The sequence below is a fragment of the Anabrus simplex genome, chromosome 1 (genome assembly GCF_040414725.1).
Source record: "Anabrus simplex isolate iqAnaSimp1 chromosome 1, ASM4041472v1, whole genome shotgun sequence".
NCBI lineage: Eukaryota > Metazoa > Arthropoda > Insecta > Orthoptera > Tettigoniidae > Anabrus > Anabrus simplex.
This window is the reverse complement of record NC_090265.1, coordinates 191,119,051-191,139,862: the sequence shown is the minus strand read 5'-3', so window position 1 is coordinate 191,139,862 and position 20,812 is coordinate 191,119,051. Positions and strand designations below refer to the sequence as shown.

General features: G+C 39.5%; 1 protein-coding gene across 1 annotated transcript in view; it reads right to left on the bottom strand.

Moving 5' to 3' along the window:
* LOC136863891 (uncharacterized) overlaps positions 1-18,594 on the bottom strand; it is a 410,801-nt gene extending 392,207 nt beyond the window's left edge. Inside the window, exon 1 of the mRNA XM_067140292.2 lies at positions 18,501-18,594. Coding sequence (XP_066996393.2) covers positions 18,501-18,588 — 88 coding nt within the window. The 5' untranslated portion in view covers positions 18,589-18,594. The remainder of the gene's footprint in view (positions 1-18,500) is intronic.
* Between the last annotated feature and the right edge of the window lie 2,218 nt (positions 18,595-20,812).

Genomic DNA, 20,812 nt, shown 5'->3' with positions numbered 1-20,812 from the left:
AAGTCGCGAAGGAGCAGAGACATATGGAGGGCAATTATGCTCTTTGTAGCCTCAGCAGTTTTGAGTCGAAGAGTTCCCGTGCATTCGATTTTTATGTGTGTTTATAGATGTTGCGGTGAGAAAGTCAATTTTATTATTTTATTTCAGGGAAATTCTTCATGCATATGCATTTCCGTCGCAGGTACATCACTACGGTCTTTGACTACCAAGACGAATTCTGACCAGCCAGAATGCCTGTAATTAGGAGTGCTGCGTTTTTTAGTGTGATAAAATTCTCAGCCCATTTCTTTTTGGCTTTCTTACGTGCGTTGACTACCTCTTGTATCATCCAAATACTCAGTTAATCTTTTGAAAGTGACTGAACCCCGTTTACTGTTTAGCACAGGAGAATGATCACAAAAAGCATTGTTCTAATAATTTAATGTTATTGGCTTTACGTCCCACTAACTACTCTTTTACGGTTTTTGGAGACGCTGAGCTGCCGGAATTTTGTCCAGCAGGAGTTCTTTTACGTGCCAGTAAATCTACCGACACGAGGCTGACGTATTTGAGCACCTTCAAATACCACCGGACTGAGCCAGGATCGATCCTGCCAAGTTGGGGTCAGAAGGCCAGCGCTTCAACCGCCTGAGCCACTCAGCCCGGCGAACATTGTTCTGATGGACTGGATAATTATAAGCGGCTTGGGTGCGTGACGAGTTTTGAGGAACATAATGGACAGGAAAAGCATTGTGACATACGAGGTTTGGTTTCTTCACCCACGATATGCGTTTACACAACATCCTTATTGATACCACATTAAAACAAACTGATTGGTCTGCCCATTTAACATTAAGAATCAATACAGAAACAAACAATAATAAAACTATTAAACATGGACGAAGCTAATAGCTGATACTACAAATTTAATAACATTTTAAACAAGATCTACGTAATGTGGACAGTCTCTAAGTCTCTTAAAATGGGAAGGTAAATTCTGATGCAGATCTTTGAAACCAATTAGAAAAGTAACATTTTCATGCACTGGGGACTAATTCGGACATTGATGGCGCAGAGAAAGCGGCTGTGCGGTTTGAGTCAGGTAGCTATCAGCTTGCATTCGGGAGATAGTGGGTTCGAATCCTACTGTCGGCAGCCCAGAAGACGGCTTCCCGTGGTTTCTCATTTTCACACCGGAGAAATGCTGGAGCGGTTGCTTCCTTTCCACTCCAAACCCTTTCCTATCCCATCATTGCCATAAGACCTATCTGTGTCGGTGCGAAGTGAAGCATATTGTAAAGAAGAAAAATGAAAAAGACATTGATAGCCAGTTCGGAACACTGAACATAGCATCTTCTAAATGCAAGTTAGCAGCTGTATAACCGCGTAGTCAACTCGCTTGGTGCCTGGTTTAACCTTGATCATCGCACGTTAAAAAGTAGTCAAATGCATTGCTAAGCTGGGAGATTTTCAAATCTGATCTTCAAGATAGCAAGCTGTGTTGTTAGCGACGTGGTTTTTAGATGTCATTAACCTTTCTCTCTTTGCTAAAAGCTTGTTTTGCTTGTGCTATCCTGATTGCAGTTTTCTGTGGGTTTTTTTATTGATGAGTGGTTCAGTACACACTGAGTAGCCAAAAGTCATAGGAAGACATTGGATGTGACGTTAATAACGATTTGCTCCTCCGCGAGCCCTCAACACGGCAGCAATACGACGAGGCATCGTCCCGACAAGGTGTTGGAATCGTTCTGGAGGGATCTGAACCCATGCATCTTGCATTGCTACGCACAATTGGTCTTGTGCAGTTGGTGCGGGGTTCATGGAGCGTACACCAGCATAGATAGCGTCCCATAAATGCTCGAGTAGATTAAGATTGGGGGATCTGGAGGGCCAATACATGGTCGCAACTTTACTGGAGTGCTCCTCCAACCACCTGCGTCCCACCAAAGAGCGGTGACATGGCGCATTGTCCTGCAGAAGCATGACATCTCCATCAGGGTACTCTAGGACCAGAAAGGGATGCAGACGGTCTGAGAGAATGTCCACATAACGTGCACCAGCGTTCCCTGCAGCCGGAAAATGGGGCCTAATTGTGACCATGAGAACGCAGCTCAGACCAGAATTGAGCCAACTCCCGCCTGGACACAATATTGCTGACGCGCAGGATCCATAGTTTCATGAGGCATATGCCACACTCTCACCATACATATGGAACAGGGATTCATCGGACCATACCACACGCCACCACTGTTCGATGGCCCATTGCCGATGTTCGCGGGCCCATGCACGTCATCGAGCTCTGTGTCAAGGTGTTAACAAAGGGACACGAGTTGGTCTTCGGCTGGTGAAGCCTATGCGATGCGACTGATATTAATGTCGAATCCATTTTTACGAGGTCACTGAGTTGAACTGTGACACTCTGGATGCTGGTTAAGTCATACTTCAGCCACAATCTGAATGGAGTGTGAGAAGGGGTGAAAATGAATGTAAAATGACCGAGATTATGGATGTGTGTTGTTATGTTTCAGAATAGCCCTCAACGAAACTTGATACTCATATGACTCACCATCCGGGAAAAAATACTAGGGAGACGAAACATCCCAACCCCCGCTAGGGGTGGGAAACGGGAGAGGATGATAATTATGTAAAAATAATGGAAAATAACCAATATTGATGTTGAATCATCCATTGTTTATGTTTCACTGAGATGAATTTTGACGCTCTGGATACCGCGTAAGTCCACGTTCAGCTTTCATTCAGACGAGGGTGCTGAGATGGGCTTAAAAGTAAATCGTTTAAAATAGTCGAGATTAGTGTTGAATCCACTGCTTTTGGGGTCGCAAGGCTGATTGGCGACAGTCTCAACGACAGTTGAAATCGTGTTCATCGTATCTATAGTGCGACGGGTGAAAACGTATAGTTATCATTATTAATTTTGACAGGATCAAGTACCTCCCAGTCAATTCGAGCTTTCATAAGGACATTACTCGAAAATTAAATAATATAAAACTTGAAATCAAACACATTTAAATAACTCTAAAACTGCATAATTGATCGTAAACTATCATTAAACATCTCAAAAAGGAATTGTATAAAATTTCACTTCACACATAACTAACTGGTAATACAAATCTTAAAGGTAAACATTCAAAAAATATCCGGACAACGCCGGGTACTACAGATAGTATTTATATAAGAAAACGTAAAGGTCCAATTATTGTACGCTGTCAATACTGACAATTTCTATGTTGGTGCAAGCTGCGGACATTTTAATGGCTATAGAAATAGCCTTCTGGTCACAGGAATTGTTAATATATCTACAGTTAAAGTCCAACGAGTCGCAAAAGTATCGAGTCCAAAACCCCACGTTCCGAAAACTAGAATGCTATTTATTTTGCAATGGATTCAAACTACCCCATACAGTATATTGACAGGGAATGAAACATAGCCACCTTATCGTTACTCAAGGATGATGACTTATTTAAGCCAAAGCATTTCTTGACAGACAACGAAGACCATTGGGAGAGCACGAGGGAAAAGATTCCGCTCTCCATGATCTTCACATTAAGAAGTTGTCTCTACTCCCAGGCGCTTTTCACCACAGGAATTAGAGTGTACTTATTGTTGTAGTAGGCTGAGTATCCCAGAAATGTTCCAAAACTTTTGAAAACTTGACAGTGATTGGAACACACGTCCTTACAAGTGAACAGAGCACATCATGTGACAATATATCGTTCCTAATCATAAAGACTGCTTTAAGAAATTCTAAAGCTACGTTCCATACGTATGCCTTCCTGATGAAGCTGAAGATATAGCTAAGTGATTTCGTTGCTACTTTGTCATCAGGACAAGGCACGTACGGTTTTGAAAGAGAAAGTCCCGATAGTATGGATTACACATCTTGGTGCACGTCCAATGGATTATAACTTTGGCTTAATACGCTAGTAACGAAGCCCTCCAATCTTGCTTGCTTTACAATAGCTAGACATATTACCATACCGGGGGATGTAAAGTTGTTGATGATGATCGCCTGCTTTGTTGTTCTAGAGAGAGGGGATTGGCAATACATTTTACATATATCTGTCGATGACAAAGTAATATATTGGCGTGAACATGGAACGCTAGCAATGATAAGAGTCGGGCTTCAAGTCGTTAATAAAATGAATGTTAGTCAGAATGTGTTAACAAACGTGACGCAGTGGATTCGTGGAAACAATCAACGGGTTAGACAAGACGTAAGCGAAATATAAATGGTAAAAATGTGGCCCTGGAAATGCCTGCAGTGCATATAGGGTGTACCGTTCGTTATAGTGTCGACAGTTTTCCACCCGTATCAATAATGAAGACAACAAACTATTTCTGCAAGTAATAGTTAAATTGATTTGTAACCATCCAAACATACAGTATGATTTTATAACATGGGGACAAATATCGCGCGGTTAATAATAATAATAATAATAATAATAATAATAATAATAATAATAATAATAATAATAATAATAATAATAATAATAATAATAATAATAATAATAATAATCCTATGGCTTCATTCACCGTGTCATACATTTTAATTTGACACCATTTAGGATGAATACGTCAATTTCAAGTTTCTGTTTTACTCTACCAGATAAGGTAGAGGCATGGATCTCTGGTGGTCGATCTAAGGTTGAATTTTAATTAATTTTAAAACCACCAAATGTGTCACCAGATTTTATACGATGACATCGTACGACATGATATTTCGAATCGAGTTCTTATAGCCTTTCATAATTTCAGCTAGCTCTGCTGGGTTTGAACCCGCATGTTTTGGGATCCAGAGCCCTATAATCTATCACTGATCTACAGAAGGCCGGGTTGAGTGGCTCAGACGGTTAAGGCGCTGGTCTTCTAACCCCAACTTGGCAGGTTCGATCCTGGCTCAGTCCGGTGGTATTTGAAGGTGTTCAAATACGATAGGCTCGTGTCGGTAGATTTACTCCTGCGGGACTAAATTCCGGCACCTCGGCGTCTCCGAAGAACGTAAAAGTAGTTAGTGGGACGTAAAGCAAATAACATTATTATTATTATTATGATCTACAGAGTCCGACTCGTTGGCTGAATTGTCAGCGTACTGGCCTTCGGCTCAGAGGGTCCCGGGTTCGATTCCCGACCGGGTCGGGGATTTTAACCTTCATTGGTTAATTCCAATGGCCCGGGGGCTGGGTGTTTGTGCTGTCCCCAACATCCCTGCAACTCAAATACTACACATAACACTATCCTCCACCACAATAACACGCAGTTACCTACACATGGCAGATGCCGCCCACCCTCATCGGAGAGTCTGCCTTACAAGGGCTGCACTCGGCTAGAAATAGCCACACGAAATTATGATCTACAGAAGGAGCATCAGTTGGTGATCTCTCTTGAACTGAAATGTTTCCATAGTATCACCGATATAGATGACCGTATTCTTCACGTACAGGCCTCCTTATGACCAAGTACGAACTCTTCGGCCACCTTAGGCTGTATTACTATTTTGCATGATATTGTGCATAAATGACACATTATTCTAAATAGGTGTGCCTCTTCAACACACGGAGACCTTCCAACAGGAACGTAATGTGTGATTAACAAGAATCTCTGCATTTTGCTGAGTACAACTAGAATCTATACCACTGATACTTTAGTATCCACAGTTTACTCACGTTGTTCGCTCCCACATCAGATACATCTGACATTCGGAAACTTAAAATATAGGGTTACCGATCTTGAGCGCCTAAGTGCGGCCAGCATTCAGTATTTGGGAGATAGTGGGTTCGAACCCCACTGTTGGTAGCCCTGAAGATGGTTTTCCGTGGTTTCTCATTTTCACACCAGACAAATGCTGGGGCTGTACCTTGATTAAGGTCACAACCATTTTCTTCCCAGTCCTAGTCCTTTCCTGTCCCATAGTCGCCATATAACCTATCTGTGTCGGTGCGACGTAAAACAGGTTGTAAAAAAATAGGTTTATATGAAAGCTCTCCCCTGAGGACCACGTGATCTTGCCGCGATGGGGTCGCATGTGCGTCTGAGTGAAGCAGATAGCCGAGAAGTAGGTGCAACCATATCGGATAAGTATCTGTCGAGAGACAAGACTAACGAATGATTAATCGAAATGGGGGTAGCAACCTTTTGGAAGTTCCAAGGGCGGCAGACTGTTGATTGACTAATATTGCCTGAAATAATATTTAAAAAAGCTTAGCTATGACGATACTTCTACATGGCTGAAAGCAACGGAAAGCTACTCCCGTAACTAACTCGCGAGGACGTACAGACTTTGTTGTATGAAGGATACGTGGATGATGGCCACCTCCCGGGTAAAATATTCCGGAGGTAAAATAGTCTCATTCGGATCTCCTGGTGGAGACTACACGAGAGACAGCAATCATCAGGAAAATGCATACTGACATTCTGCGAGTTGGAGCGTGGAATGTTAAAAATGTCGATCGTGGTAGATTATAGAATCTGAAAAGGGAAATGGACAGACTAAAGTTAGATATAGTTTGCATAGGTCAAGTACCCATCTCTTGGCACAGGCCAGAGTAAAGTGTAGCTTTCACCGAAGTCCCAGTCTCATCCATGGCTGTGACAATATGGAAGCTGCTGGGGTATGGGTGGTGCTGAGTAATGGCATTCAGAGCACGACTAGTGCATGTGAGTGTTATGAAAGGTGTTGCTCATAGGGTCAGTCGTGCTGCAATAGCACTTTCTGACCCAGTGAGGAAAGCAATGGCAAACTACCTCACTTCTCGTCTTGCCTAGCACGCCTCATTTTGGTGCTGCCATTGGTTTTTGCGGTTTCCTTATAACCGCATAACCTTTGGTGGTGCTATTTGAGGATCCAACCAGCCTCTGGGCTGATGACCTAACAGACAGGTGAAGTACGTTGGCAGGAAGATCAAGACTTTTGGTCAGGTGACTGCAGAATTATAAACACAAAATCAAACAGGGGTAATGCAGTAGTTAGTTTAATAATGAATAAGAAAATAGGGCAGCGGGTAAGTTACTACGACCAGCATAGAGAAAGGACTATTGTTGTCAAGATAGACAGCAAGTCAATGTCCACCACAAAAATGCAAGTCTATATGCTTACTAGGTTAGCGGATGATGAAATAAAATATATATGAAGGGATAAAGGATTTAATACAATAAGTAAAAAGTGACGATAATCTAATTGTGATGGGAGACTGGAATGCAGTGGTGGACCAAAGAAGATAAGGTAATGCAGTAGGAGAATGTGGACTAGGACAAAGAAATGGAAGAGGAAGTCGGCTGGTTGAATTCTGCATCGATCATAGTTTAATCCTTGCTAATACTAAGTGCCCGCACCACAAACGACGGCTATATACGTGGATGAGACCTGGAGACAATGGAAGTTATCAAACAGACGTAATTATTAAGGAAGAGATTCATAAACCAGGTGTCGGATTTGAAGAATTTGGCAAGAGCAGACGTGTACTCTGACACAAATTGTTGGTCATCACATGCCACTGAAGTAGAAGAAATTTAAGAAAGGAAGGAATGCAAGGAGATGAGATCTAGAAAATTTGAAAGAAAAGAGTGTGAGGGACTGTTTCAAAGAACATTTTGCACATGGACTAAATGAAAAGGCTGAAGGAAACACAATATATGATGCAAGGATAGTTGTAAAAAAATAGATAAGTAGGTCTGATGAAGAAAGTTTAGAAAGGAAGGAAAAGTCAAGTAAGAATTAATGGGTAACTCAGAACGGCAAAAGTACAAGAATGCGAAACAAATGAGGTGGCAGAAAATAATACAGACGATTAAAGAATGCAGTAGATAGGAAATGCAGGAAAGCTAAGGAAGAATGGCTGAAAGAGAAGTGCAAAGATGTTGAAGGTTGTGTGGTTATAGGAAAGGTAGATGCTGCATACAGGAAAATCAAGGAAACCTTTGAAGAAATGAAAACTGGAGCGTGAATATTAAGTGCTCAGATGGAAAACCACTTCCAGAGAAAGAAGACAAGGCAAAAAGATGCGAGAAACATATTCAACAGTTGTATCAAGGGAATAAGTACATTATAAGGTTTTGGAACAAGAGGAGTATGTTGATGCTGGTGAAATATGAGACCCATTTCTGAGTTAAGAATTGGACAGAGCTTTGAGAGACCAAAATATGAAGAACGCACCTGAAATTGTTGACATACTTTCAAAATTACTGACTGCCTTAGGAGAAACCATCATGCCGGGTTTATTCCATTTATTGTATAAGATGTGTGATAGAGGAGAAGTGCCATCCGATTTTATTTATTAGTGATATTTGTTTTACGTCGCACCGACAAAGGTAGGTTTTATGACGACGATGGGATATGAAAGGCCTGGGAGTGGAAAGGAAGCGGCGGTGGCCTTAATTAAGGTATAGCCCCAGCATTTGCCTGTGAAAATGGGAACATCTTCAAGGCCGCCGACAGTGGAGTTCGAACCCACTATCTACCGGATGCAAGCTCACAGCTGTGCACCCCTAACCGCACGGTCAACTCGCCCGGTCTATCCGATTTTATATAGAACTAGCTGATGTACCCGTGTTTCACTACGGGATTCTCAGAAAGACTGTCTTTGTGGTTTTCCTAACTACAGTTAACTTAGGCCATTACAGAAACGTCAGTAGGAATGTAGGGATTAAAAGCAATGTTATCATATCATGTAAAATACTCGCTCAAATAAAAAACCGCACTTTTTCTGACTTTCAGCGAACAGTACTACGATGCCGATCTAACAGTCCAAAGTTCCAGTGCTGGAATGACCAGGCCGCAGACAGCCGTAAACACTCCTCTGCCATTGTTCCGTTAAATATACACACTGCTCATTCCAATCAGTGCCTCAGAGTAGTGATTGAATAGCTCGAATGCTATGATGAACCAGTTTGTTAAGTACCAGGAATATCAGAAAAATGATGAACCAGAGGAATGGCATGCTTAATAAGAAAGTTATCTAACTCCCCAGCCACTTGCCGCCAATTTTCAGGCAGGCTGTTATACTCTGTACGACCGGGCGAGTTGGCCATGCGGTTAGGGGCGTGCAGCTGTGAGTTTGCATGCGGAAGATAGTGGGTTCGAACTCCACTATCGGCAGCCTTGAGGATGTTCCCATTTTCACAGGCAAATCCTGGGGCTGTACTATAATTAAGGCCACGGCCGCTTCCTCTCCACTCCCAGGCCTTTCCTATCCCATCGTCGTCATAAAACCTGTGGGTTCGAAAACCACTGTCGACAGCCCTAAAGATGGTTTTCCGCGGTCTCCCATTTTCACACCAGGCAAATGCTGGGGCTGTACCGTAATTAACGCCAGGGCCGCCCACTCCTAGCCCTTTCCTATCCCACTGCGGATGCGAATTGTGATGCATATGTGGACTTAGCCCTGCTTTTTACTGGATGCTCTTCCTGACGCCAAACTTACGTGCAGGGATTTACTCACCATTGCCGCCACCCTCACTGGAGGGTCTGCATTACAAGGGCTGCACTCGGCTAGAAATAGCCATACGAAATTATTATTATTACTCACCATTGCGTGTTTCTGGAATGGTTAGTCGTGTAGTGTGCCGTGTGAATGAAGAGGAGTGCATTAAGAGAAAAAAACATGTTCTGAGCCTGTCGACCTAACAAGAGACGGCTAAAATCCCTGACCCGGCCGGGAGGTGAACCCGAGACCTATTAAATCTGTCACGACGCTGACTATTCAGCCTCAAAGCCGGACAGTTTATCAACTACTGTACTATATTACCAAAATAGTAATTGCATTAACGAAAAATGTTGAGCACACAGCGTCCGATGATCTCTCATGACACCAATAATTAGGTGTTCTTCTTCGATGAGTAGGTTTCCAGTACAGAATGTTGATGCGGTGATTCAAGTACAATCTAGCCGAGCTGAATGGCTGAGGCAGTAGAGCGCTGGCCTTCTGAGCCCAGCTTCAAAGGTTCGATCCTGGCTCTGTCCATTAGTGTTTGCGTGTTCTCAAACACGTCAGGATCGTGTCGGTAGATTTAGTTTATTTCACGTAAAACCAGTAACGTTATTATTAGGTACAAAAGTATCTAACTATAAATAAGAGCACTGTATCAGTAAATTGAAAGAACCTACTTAAAGACGAGGTCCACTCAGTGTAGATGACAACAATTGAGGAGCTCCCTGACGATGAGAAAGTGGGCTCGGTCTAGAAAAGCCAAGAATAACGCCCGACAGGATTAGTCACTCTGACTAAACATCACATTGTAATCTGCAGGTGTTTAGGCTGAGCAGCGACCGTTTGATACGTCAAGGACCATACAGGCTGTAGCACCATGGGGTTTGTTTGTTCTGATAATATTAATAATTAACCTTATCGTTCCTATCATTGCGATTTGTTAAGTGATTCTCCTTAAAGGGTAGATTGTGATTATCCTCTGTGTAAAAGAAATCATTTAGGTGCATTCGGACCATTTCCATCCTGATACTTGAGGTTTTTTTTGATACTGGCTTTATGTTGCACCGACACAGATAGATCTTATGGCAACGATGGGATAGGAAAGGCCTAGGAGTTGGAAGGAAGCGGCCGTGGTCTTAATTAAGGCACAGCCCCAGCATTTGCCTGGTGTGAAAATGGGAAACCACGGAAAACCATTTTCAGGGCTGCCGACAGTGGGATTCGAACCCATTTAAGTTGTGAAATTATCATTATTACACTATTATATTTGGTGAAATACCGAGAAATTTGAGTCACGTAGCTATAAGTTTGCATTCAAGAGATAGTGGGTTCGAACTCCACTGTCGGCAGTCCTGAAGATGGTTTTTCGTGGTTTCCTATTTTCACACCAGGCAAATGCTAGGGCTGTACATTAATTAAAGACATGGCAGCTTCCTTTCCACTCCGAGCCCTTTCCTATCCCATCGCCGCCGTAAGGTCTATCTCTGTCGATGCAACGTAAGGCAGATTTCATAGAATATTTGGTAAAATAGCTAGTAATCATGCTTTTTATAGTTGCTAATCATCCAGTCCTTGGCAAATCTCGCAACTTCTTTCCTCATTTCTCGTTATCCTGCACTGAACTGCAATGAACAGGACTCTATAAGACAATATCAGTCGATATATTACTGATCCTACGATTGGGTTTGAATCCCACGCTAACCAACCCAGTGAAGTACAGGAGAAAAAGAAGAGCATTTACGAACCAACTATCCCCATCTACCGGCGTGAATATGGACGGGATAACATCGAGGTGATAGGGCTAAAGTTTGGTGCAAGAGGAACAATACCTAAGTACTTTGAAGATTCTCGCTCATGATTCATCCTACCAGTATTGTTGACGAAAAATTCGGTCTTCAAAGCCTTCAAAGGTTCGCCATCAATAATGTATATAGTCATTGTGTCCTCGTGGGCAACTTTCTTATGGAGAAAGTGTTTATCCTCTGAACAAATGTATATATTAAGGTCAAAAAAAGAGGTCAGTAGATGCAGAGTGGGTCTCGGCCCATAAGTGTTCACGGCTGATCCGTGGTCCAACAGCTCTGCACTCTGACCGGCCAACCGAGCAGAGGAGGGGTGGCCACGGCTCTACCGTGGCTCTACGCCTCTGCATTCGGGAGACGGGACAGGGCTGGACCGGACGCCTGGCCCCAACCTTTGGCTGACCTGAAAATGGTTTTCCGTGGTTTTCCATTCTCCTGCACTAAGGCGAATGCCAGGAGAGTTCCTAGTTTGGAGCATGGCCGCCAACCCCGTCACCTTCTCCGAGCATCTCCGTCACCGTAACAAATGAAAATATTTTAATAGTAGTGGCAGTCAAGAAAAGACATTTGATAATGTTCATTGGACCGAGCCATTTGAGATTCTGAAGGTAATCGGGATCAGGTACCGAGAAAGAAATAGTATCTACAATCTGTACAAAAATCAGTCTGAAATGGTACGAATCGAAGGCTATGAAAAAGAAACAGCAATCCAGAAATGAGTGAGGCAAGGCTGAAGTTTGTCCCTTTCTTTTTGATTGTTTATATAGAACAGGCGATAAAGGATGTCAAGAGGAATTTGGAAAAGGAATCACAATCCAAGGAGAAGAAATCAAAACGCTGAGATTTGCCGATGATATTGTTATTTCATCTGAGTCTGCACAAGATCTGTAAAAACTGCTAAATTGTATGGACACACTTTTGAAGTACAAGATGAAATTAAATAAATCCAAAACAAAAGTAATGGAGTGCAGATGAACCAAGTCAGGAAATATTAGATTAGGAAATGAAGTATTAAGGGAAGTAGTTGTATATTGTTACTTAGGTAGTAAAATAAATGATGGAAGAATGAGAAGGACATAAAATGCAGATTAGCGCAAGCAGAGATTTTGCTCACTTCGAACATTGATATAGGAATCAGAATGCTGTTTTGATGACCTTCGTCTGGAGCGTGGCATTGTATGGAAGTGAAACATGGAAGTTAACTAGCTCACAAAGAAAGAGAATAGAAGCATTTGAAATGTGGTGTTACAGAAGAATGCTGAAGATGAGATGGATGGATCGAATCAATGAAGAGGTACTAAATCGAGTTGGTGAGAGGAGAACGATTTGGCGAAATTGGATTAGAAGAAATATAATTATAGGACACTTGTTGAGACACCCAGGATTTGTTCGGTTGGTTTTTGAGGGGGTGTAGGCGATAAAAACGGCAGGATTGGACCAAGGTATTAATATGGCGAACATATTAGAGTAATTGTATTATGTAGTAGTTGTAGAAGTTTGCAGGGATAGGGTGGGATGGATAGCTGAATCAAGCCAATATATGGATTGTTGACCCAAGCAACACCAGGGTTACAATTATTATTATTATTATTATTATTATTATTATTATTATTATTATTATTATTATTATTATTATTATTATATGATCTATGATGAAAACTAGGAATTAAATGCGCCAGTTTAGAATCTTTACAGTCTTTTAGCATAAAACTCATTCGTGATGTATAAAACTTCATACTAGCTGAGAAATGATACGGAATGTATCTTCAAAACATGAATGTAAATGGATACTTCACATCTCATTTTCGTTTAGCCTTTCAGCTAAGCTGGAAATATTGGAGTTTCTGAATTTAACAAAACCAAACAACATAATAAGGACAACAACATATAAGGACTTTTAACAAGAAATTTTGGGTATGAAAATTTACAAAGTAATTAATAATTGTTTGTTTGTTTGTTGGTTGGTTTATGAGTCCTAATTTTGAAGGGTGGACATACGGAATGAGGTAATTTCCCGTCGCTTTTCCCACAGAGCCAGGTTGTGCTACTACAAATCAGCATACGAAGTCTACTGAAATGTATACAGCATTCTTCTTTTTATTTGGGCTCTAAAACCAGGTCATTTACAGAGCTATTAAAGTAACAAAATATTTCTTGCCTACACCGGAAGTCGTAGTGAGCTGTTAATGGATCGGTATAATGACCAAATGGTAATAAGTAAAACATGTTACATACAGTTACACTTCTTTACATGGCATTTTTTGTCTTTTTCCTAATGAAATGACCCTACAGTCTCGTATTATACAGAAAACTGAGGACTGAAAATATATTAGTCACAGGATTACTGGTGGGAGCCCAGGGGACAATTCCTAAATTACAGTCGTACTTTTGGACTTCATTAGGTACAGACAAACATTTGTTGACAGACAGCGATAGCTGCCACCTGCGGTTCAATATTATTTTCAGAAACCATTTATGCAGTCAATATCATCGTGTGCGTACTTTTTGCTTCTTAGTTCCATTTTGTGCAGTATGTGAAAGACTTTTCTTATTACATAGTACGTTTTTGTAACCTGTTAAGCAGTGATGGTAAGTTGTATAATGAAAGATGAAGTTCTAGTGGCAACCCTATAATTAAGGAAGTTATAACTTAAAATAAAATAAGATAGTGGGTTCGAACCCCACTGTGGGCAGCGCCCTGGTTTCCCATTTTCACACCAGGCAAATTCTGGGGATGTACTTACCTTAATTAAGGCCACGGCTGCTTCCTTCCCACTCCTAGCCCTTTCCTATCTCATCGTCGCCATAAGACCTATCCGTGTCAGTGCGACGTAAAGCAAATTGCAAATATATAGAAGAAATATAATTATAGGACACCTGTTGAGACACCCAGGATTTGTTCGGTTGGTTTTTGAGGGGGTGTAGGCGATAAAAACGGAAGGATATATATATGTATTCATAAATAAATGCTAACAGTTAAGAAACAAGCGTAATTTTTATATTAGAAGAATTACTACGGTGGCCAAGTGGAAACGTTCTCTCAACGTTTACCCACTAGATCAAGACATTTGCTTATAGGTAGTGAAATTTAATTATCTTGCAGTTTCTTTCATGAGTAATTTATCACACTAAATTACATATTTAGAAAATTATTCTTTCAGTTATGAAATTTCCAATGATGAATATGTCCTGGCGTTGAACGTGAAGTTCTACTAATTCATCATCTTGAATGACTTTATTATTAATGATAGTACTGAATTTCAGTTCACCGTTTATAATACGTCACCGAGAGTATTGTTGAAATAATGTCAATGTAAAAGGTAGGGAATCTTGGATATAGTCTTCTTTATCTGCACAAGAAAAACTACTGCTATATCATATGTTAGGTGACATGACCCAGAAATGTTGATATCTAAGTTTGTATTATATTTTCCTACAGTATATCAATTTAGATATAATTATTCCATCTTTAGGTCTGCCGATGGTTTATTATTATTATTATTATTATTATTATTATTATTATTATTATTATTATTATTATTATTATTATTATTATTATTATTATTATTATTATTATTGGAAATTACAGACTAAAACATTGGTCAAAATTATCAGAATATTCCAATATATACAGAGCTATGTTACAATAGTTAATATTTGGTTTATTTTAAGAGTTTCGGTAGAGTCGCATTCAGATTGTGGAAGAATTATTTTCGTGGGCAAATACAATTTTATTCATGTCTTGCGGACTTTCAACTGACATTTGTCTTAAGATGTAGTTTTATATTTTCTGGTCCACCGGAGCTGAAGACGAGTATGAAAACAAGAGTTACGAGCTATGTTAAAACTTCTATTTTTTGACGAGTTTCTTAAAATGGTTAACATGAATGAAAGGTGTAAAGTCATCTGTGATTATATACTTTATAATAGTAAATTGAAAGGTCCTTTTGAGGACAGTGAACATGGAGATCATATCCCAGGTGGAGGAGATGGAGTAGCGTGGTCAGCACAACGTGTCTCTAGCATTTTACCATCCAATATCGATAGACGTTTGGAAGATGGAGGACGGATGTTAAATTTGTTATACTGTCGGAAATCGACCCTTGATATTTCTAGCTTGTTATATAATATCTTAAACCTAGAATATATTTATAAACAGATCGAAAACCATAGTAACTACTACACGAAAACGAAAACCAGTCTTTCTACTTGATTTTCTCTAATTCATGTTTGTTATATTGAATATTCGAAAGAAACGAGACTTAAAAAAGGGTATAAGCAAAATAAATACATTTGAAAGTGTTAGTTACAGCTTGCAACTGAGACCAATGCGCCCCTTTATTTAGAGTCAGTTTTGAATGCAGTATACTTCTACAATAATTTCCAATCACGATGAAAGAGAAACTACAAATATAATTAAGTACTAACTTAATAAACGAACACGTATTTTATAAACCGTAAAGAATATAAATACGAAGAAAAAACATATTTTTAGCTGAAAAAGGTGTTAAATCTATAGCACATATAACATAATTTACAGTTGGTTAATTTCAATTACTATGATCGAAATGGTTACGGAGATTCCAATGAAATTAAATAACTGATGATGAGGGCGGGTGGAGGTGGGGAGAGGGGTGTGCAGTATTGCAAAACGATAGAATGTTCTTTCAAAGAAAAGAAAGAACAAATAGTTTGTGAACTTTTCTGGCTTATAGACACATCGATATTGCAGTGACCCCTGTGTATAAAAAAAGTCTTCAGTAATTAATGTAATTAACGTCAGCCCTGAAAGACAAGAATAATCAGGCGATTTTATTGGTTTAGAAAACCCTTTGTACAATGTTGTTTTAGAGACGTATTATTATTATTATTATTATTATTATTATTATTATTATTATTATTATTATTATTATTATTATTATTCGTATGGTGGTGATAACGCAACAGGCATCTTAATCATTAGTTGGGACTGTTTACAATGCACCACAGTTGGTTAAAGCCATGTTCATTCCTTCATCATAACGTAATAGGTGTGCGTAATTGTCCAAGGTAACATATAAATATAAAATATTTTCTTTTAATTAAGACCTTCTGATATTGAATTTCAGTCATATTTTCTGGAATAGAAATTCGTTTTTGGAAATGTATTCCTTTCGAAGCAGAAGAATGTGGAGGACAGCACAATACTTATATCGTTAGCACTTTAAAAATCGAATAATCAGCACATCTAGTGATGATGAGGGAATATCAGGCAGAGATAATCACCAGTTTGCAATGCGACACTAAAACCAACTCAGTGATACCATTCTGACAAGGATACAATTAGAATAAGTCGTCACCTGATCAAGAAAGTGGGATAATAACAGGTCAAAGGTTGTATCCTAACAAACTTCACAACTGTCACAAGATTTGATACTCCCCTTTATCATTTCCTTCCCTCATTCACCCTTTTAATTAAATATTTACTAACACATAACCTTCGTATTTCTCCCACCATGAATTCACTTCAAACTGATTATCTGCAGTTATTACGATTGCCTCTGTTGTTTTCCTCAACGTTGTTCTAGGGGAAGGAAAATACACAGTAACAGAAAGACTTTACCGAATATTTATGAGGTTCGTGGTGGTTATGAATTTAAATACATAGCATGGTGAATACTAGTATTTTTGAAATCGAGTGGAAAGTTAGAAATTTGGTTACGATTTACCATTTTGTACGATAGCAATTCGCGTAACATATATCTCCTATGAAGCATTTTGACGTCACATTTTCGTGTTCCGTAGAGCATTATGTTCATTATAGAATTATTTTCATTCAAAATTTCATGTATTTGTCTAATACGCGTAACTATTTGTGAAAACTGAAAAGCAAATTAAGGAAAGAGACATAAATAATTCGTATATAGTTTCGTTAAGTCTGGGTAAATACCTCTTATTCACGTTACGAATTTTAAAGATAATACGTGATAACCACATTATTGACAGATTTTTTTTTGTAAGTCTGCTTGGTAATCGATTACATTGTCAAAGGTACTGGGATAAATTGCGAAAAATCTTAAAAATCTGTACGTACGTACGTATGTAGTTCAATGAAAGTATTGAAAACAAGCGAATGTCTGAAATATTTTACAGAACTCTTGTCTTTCTTTATCACGAAATTACTAGGTACGGTTTACTTTACCATTAATATATTGCAGGTTGTGACAGATTGTTGAAATAGTCGATATACGTTGACAACTGTCAATATGTTTGGAATAGTACTCAGAATGATATAAAAAGTTTGAAGTCTTTTACAGTGGAAGAAGCCAATTTCCCTCGACAATATTCATAAACGAATTTGATTAAATTGAATTAATTTCTATGCGAAATATCTTCTAATTTAAAATGAAATTATAATATTACTTAAGTTAGTTTAAATTAAATTAAGAACAATATTTTCAGTTTAGTGGTGTAATATTCTCTTTCACTTAATAAATAGATAAATAAAAATCTACTGGTCATATCAGTACATGGATATGGAATTGGAGAGGCGGGTGTTTCATATATTATTTTTTAAACTGAAGCTTCAAATAATGAATGAATAAAAATTCACTGCATCAATGGATAGCTTTCGAAATTCTCACTGAGTGAAGTACGCACTCCTACCGATAAATAACTAGAAACATTTTTCTCTACAAAAAAAGTGGTCACTTATTTAGTCAGGAATAAAACAGATTAAATATCTTCCAAAAAGTAAAAATCTATAAATGAGATGTTAATATGATGGTGGAAGGAGACTAGCGCGTGATATTTCGAACTTTTCAATGTAAAAAATGTACACTAGAAATTTCGAGTTCTTTGTTCAAGTTTCACCCACTGTTCAACATCAGGTAAACATCGCCATTCCTTTTTGAAATCTTGTAAATAGTTCAAAAGGTCTTTAGTAAATAAAGAATAAATTGTCATGAAAAGATAGCTGTGGAATTTCGCACTGCGTGAGCTGGTAGATTGGGAAACATAAGTAGTATATCCCTTTCTGCAATAATTACGAAAACATTTGCATTAAGGGCAGGACTGAAAAGGACAGAGAGAGCAAGAGTCAGTAAGCATAATGTTGACATGAACGTAGACATTTTTCAGTTGAAAACTTTTCAGTTTGAAACGTGTGCTATCAAAACTTCAAGTTCTTTGGACATGCTTTGCCCTCGGTCGACATAAATTTGTCTGTGAAAGCCTGTAAAATGCACGATGAAACTGTAGTTCTTTTTCTTTCTAAGAGAATGTGTTATATGTTTACCTGCAGCGCTGTCAGCCAGCCCGATGACGAGCAGCAGCAGGAGGAGGGCCGAAGCGCCCTGCGGTAACAACTCCCGGCGGTGTGACATTGTGAGGTGTGCAGAGCGGAGTGAGGGTATACTGGCGGGCACCTGTAGCACAGTGCCTTATATACAGAGCGGCGTGCGCGGGGGCAGAGACGCGCGCCACCCCCAGTACTCTAACTCCACCTTCCATTCATGTGAGTGGACGTGGCGTCATTAATATTACAACCATCATGAAAATTACTAACATTTTCTTGGATTTTATACAGATATGGATAAGGCAGTGAATGAATGAACCAAGAAAACCGAGCACCCAACTTTTAAGAAACCAGGAACGTATTTCTGCACGGTCTAAATGCATAGATCATATCTATTCATAATACACTGGAAACGAGTTATATCTGAAAGAAAAAAATTCTCCAAAACATTAAGGAGTTGCATGTGCATGCTGAGTCCTCCCCGAAGGTAGGTTGGACCCTCAACAGATCCACCATTAGTTGTCATAGATGACCTAGGCTTTACTGAAGAAATGTACTAGGGAAATTAGCAGTAAAGTAGTTTCCTGTTGCTTTCTTCACTGCGCCCAGCTGTGAGCTTGCATCCGGGAGATAGTGGGTTCGAACTCCACTGTCGGCAGCCCTGAAGATGGTTTTCCGTGGTTACCCTTTTTCACGCCAGCAAATGCTGGGGCTGTACCTTAATTAAGCCCAAGGCCGCTTCGTTCCCACTCCTAGGCCTGTCCTATCCCATCGTCGCCATAAGACCTATCTGTGTCGGTGCGACGTAAAGCAACTTGCAAAAAAGAATTATACTTTATTTATGTATTATGGCAGTTTGTTATAAAATTGTTATATTTTGAAAACGAACAAAACCAGTGGCATGTGATAGCGATGATTGCGATGGTCAGATGGTCCCTCCCCCCCAACGTTGGTGGTCATCCGTGACTGGAGGGAGGGGGGAGGATTCTCTTCATTGTCTTCGTCCATTTATATGTAGTATGTAGTATATGTATTTGATATGCAACATACACTAACATTATTGTAACATTTATTGAGGTGGATTTTGTTTTGTAGTATGATCAAAACTAACTCCATGGGTAGATTACAATAAACGAATACGCTCTCCCACACTTCGTGGTCGTCCTTGACTGGGAGAGAAGTGTATTCGTCCATCCATTAATGCATTCATTCATTCAGTTACTATTACATATGAGTCTGCTAAGCCCACTGAAATGCATGCACCAAGGGACCCTATGAGCAACATTTTCATACCATTCATAGCAGGGACTGGCTGCATAATAAATGGCATTACCATCATCACTCATAACTCAGTCACTTTCATATTGTCAAAGTCATGGATGAAACTGAGACAGATCAATGAAGTGAACAAAATTGCTTTAGCCTTTACTATAAGACACAGTGCACTGTAAACACTAGTTCTCACCAGCAAAGGCATATTAAGGTGTTATTATGTAACCTAATTTAAGACTGTAGAAACACCATGCTGTTGATATAATCGAAAGCGCCTCCCATGTTTACAGAAATTCAGATATGCAAAATTAACTCGTGGTGGGAATCCTTGTTCGTAGGAGAACGCTGGAATATTTACTTTTGGGTGTTGAAAAAAGCATCTGTAGATAGATGCTCTGCAGGAAACAGGAGTTACATTTCACAAAGTGGCCACCGTCAGAGTTCATAAAATGATGAAACCAGACTTTGAACTTGAACTATGATCAATGAATGAAAGTTACTGCACTGAGACAAAAATCCATTCAATTGTATTAACAAAGGCGTTTTCCCACTCCCTAAGTAGGACGGATTCCTAGCAGAAATAACTAAACGAGTGTTTCTCTTTTCGCTTGAAGGAAGAATTGCTTTCTACTTTTTCTTTCCGTTTTCGTTGCTTTTAAACCTCAAATTAACATTTATGCGATATTGGCAACGCTCGAATAAGGAAGAACTTAGGGAGTTTTATGGCTTGTAACTGTGAAATCAAAGCAAAATAGCTTCAGGTACGCTGATGTAGGGGTTAAAACTCACCATCTCACGAATTCAAAATTACGTTTCATACCACGTAGCGTGCTCGTTCCGCAGAAAATATTATAATACATCCTTGTTATCGCTGAGGGTCTTACTCAAGTGTAATGCTGTTGAGGACATCTCCAAACAAATTTGAGAACTTCAGTAAAGTAGATGAGAAAAATTTGGTCAGCAATCAAATTAAATTGACTTGTTCCTCTAGATGGAATCCAATAACAATAAAATATCTCCCTTTGGGTATTTGAGTTCGC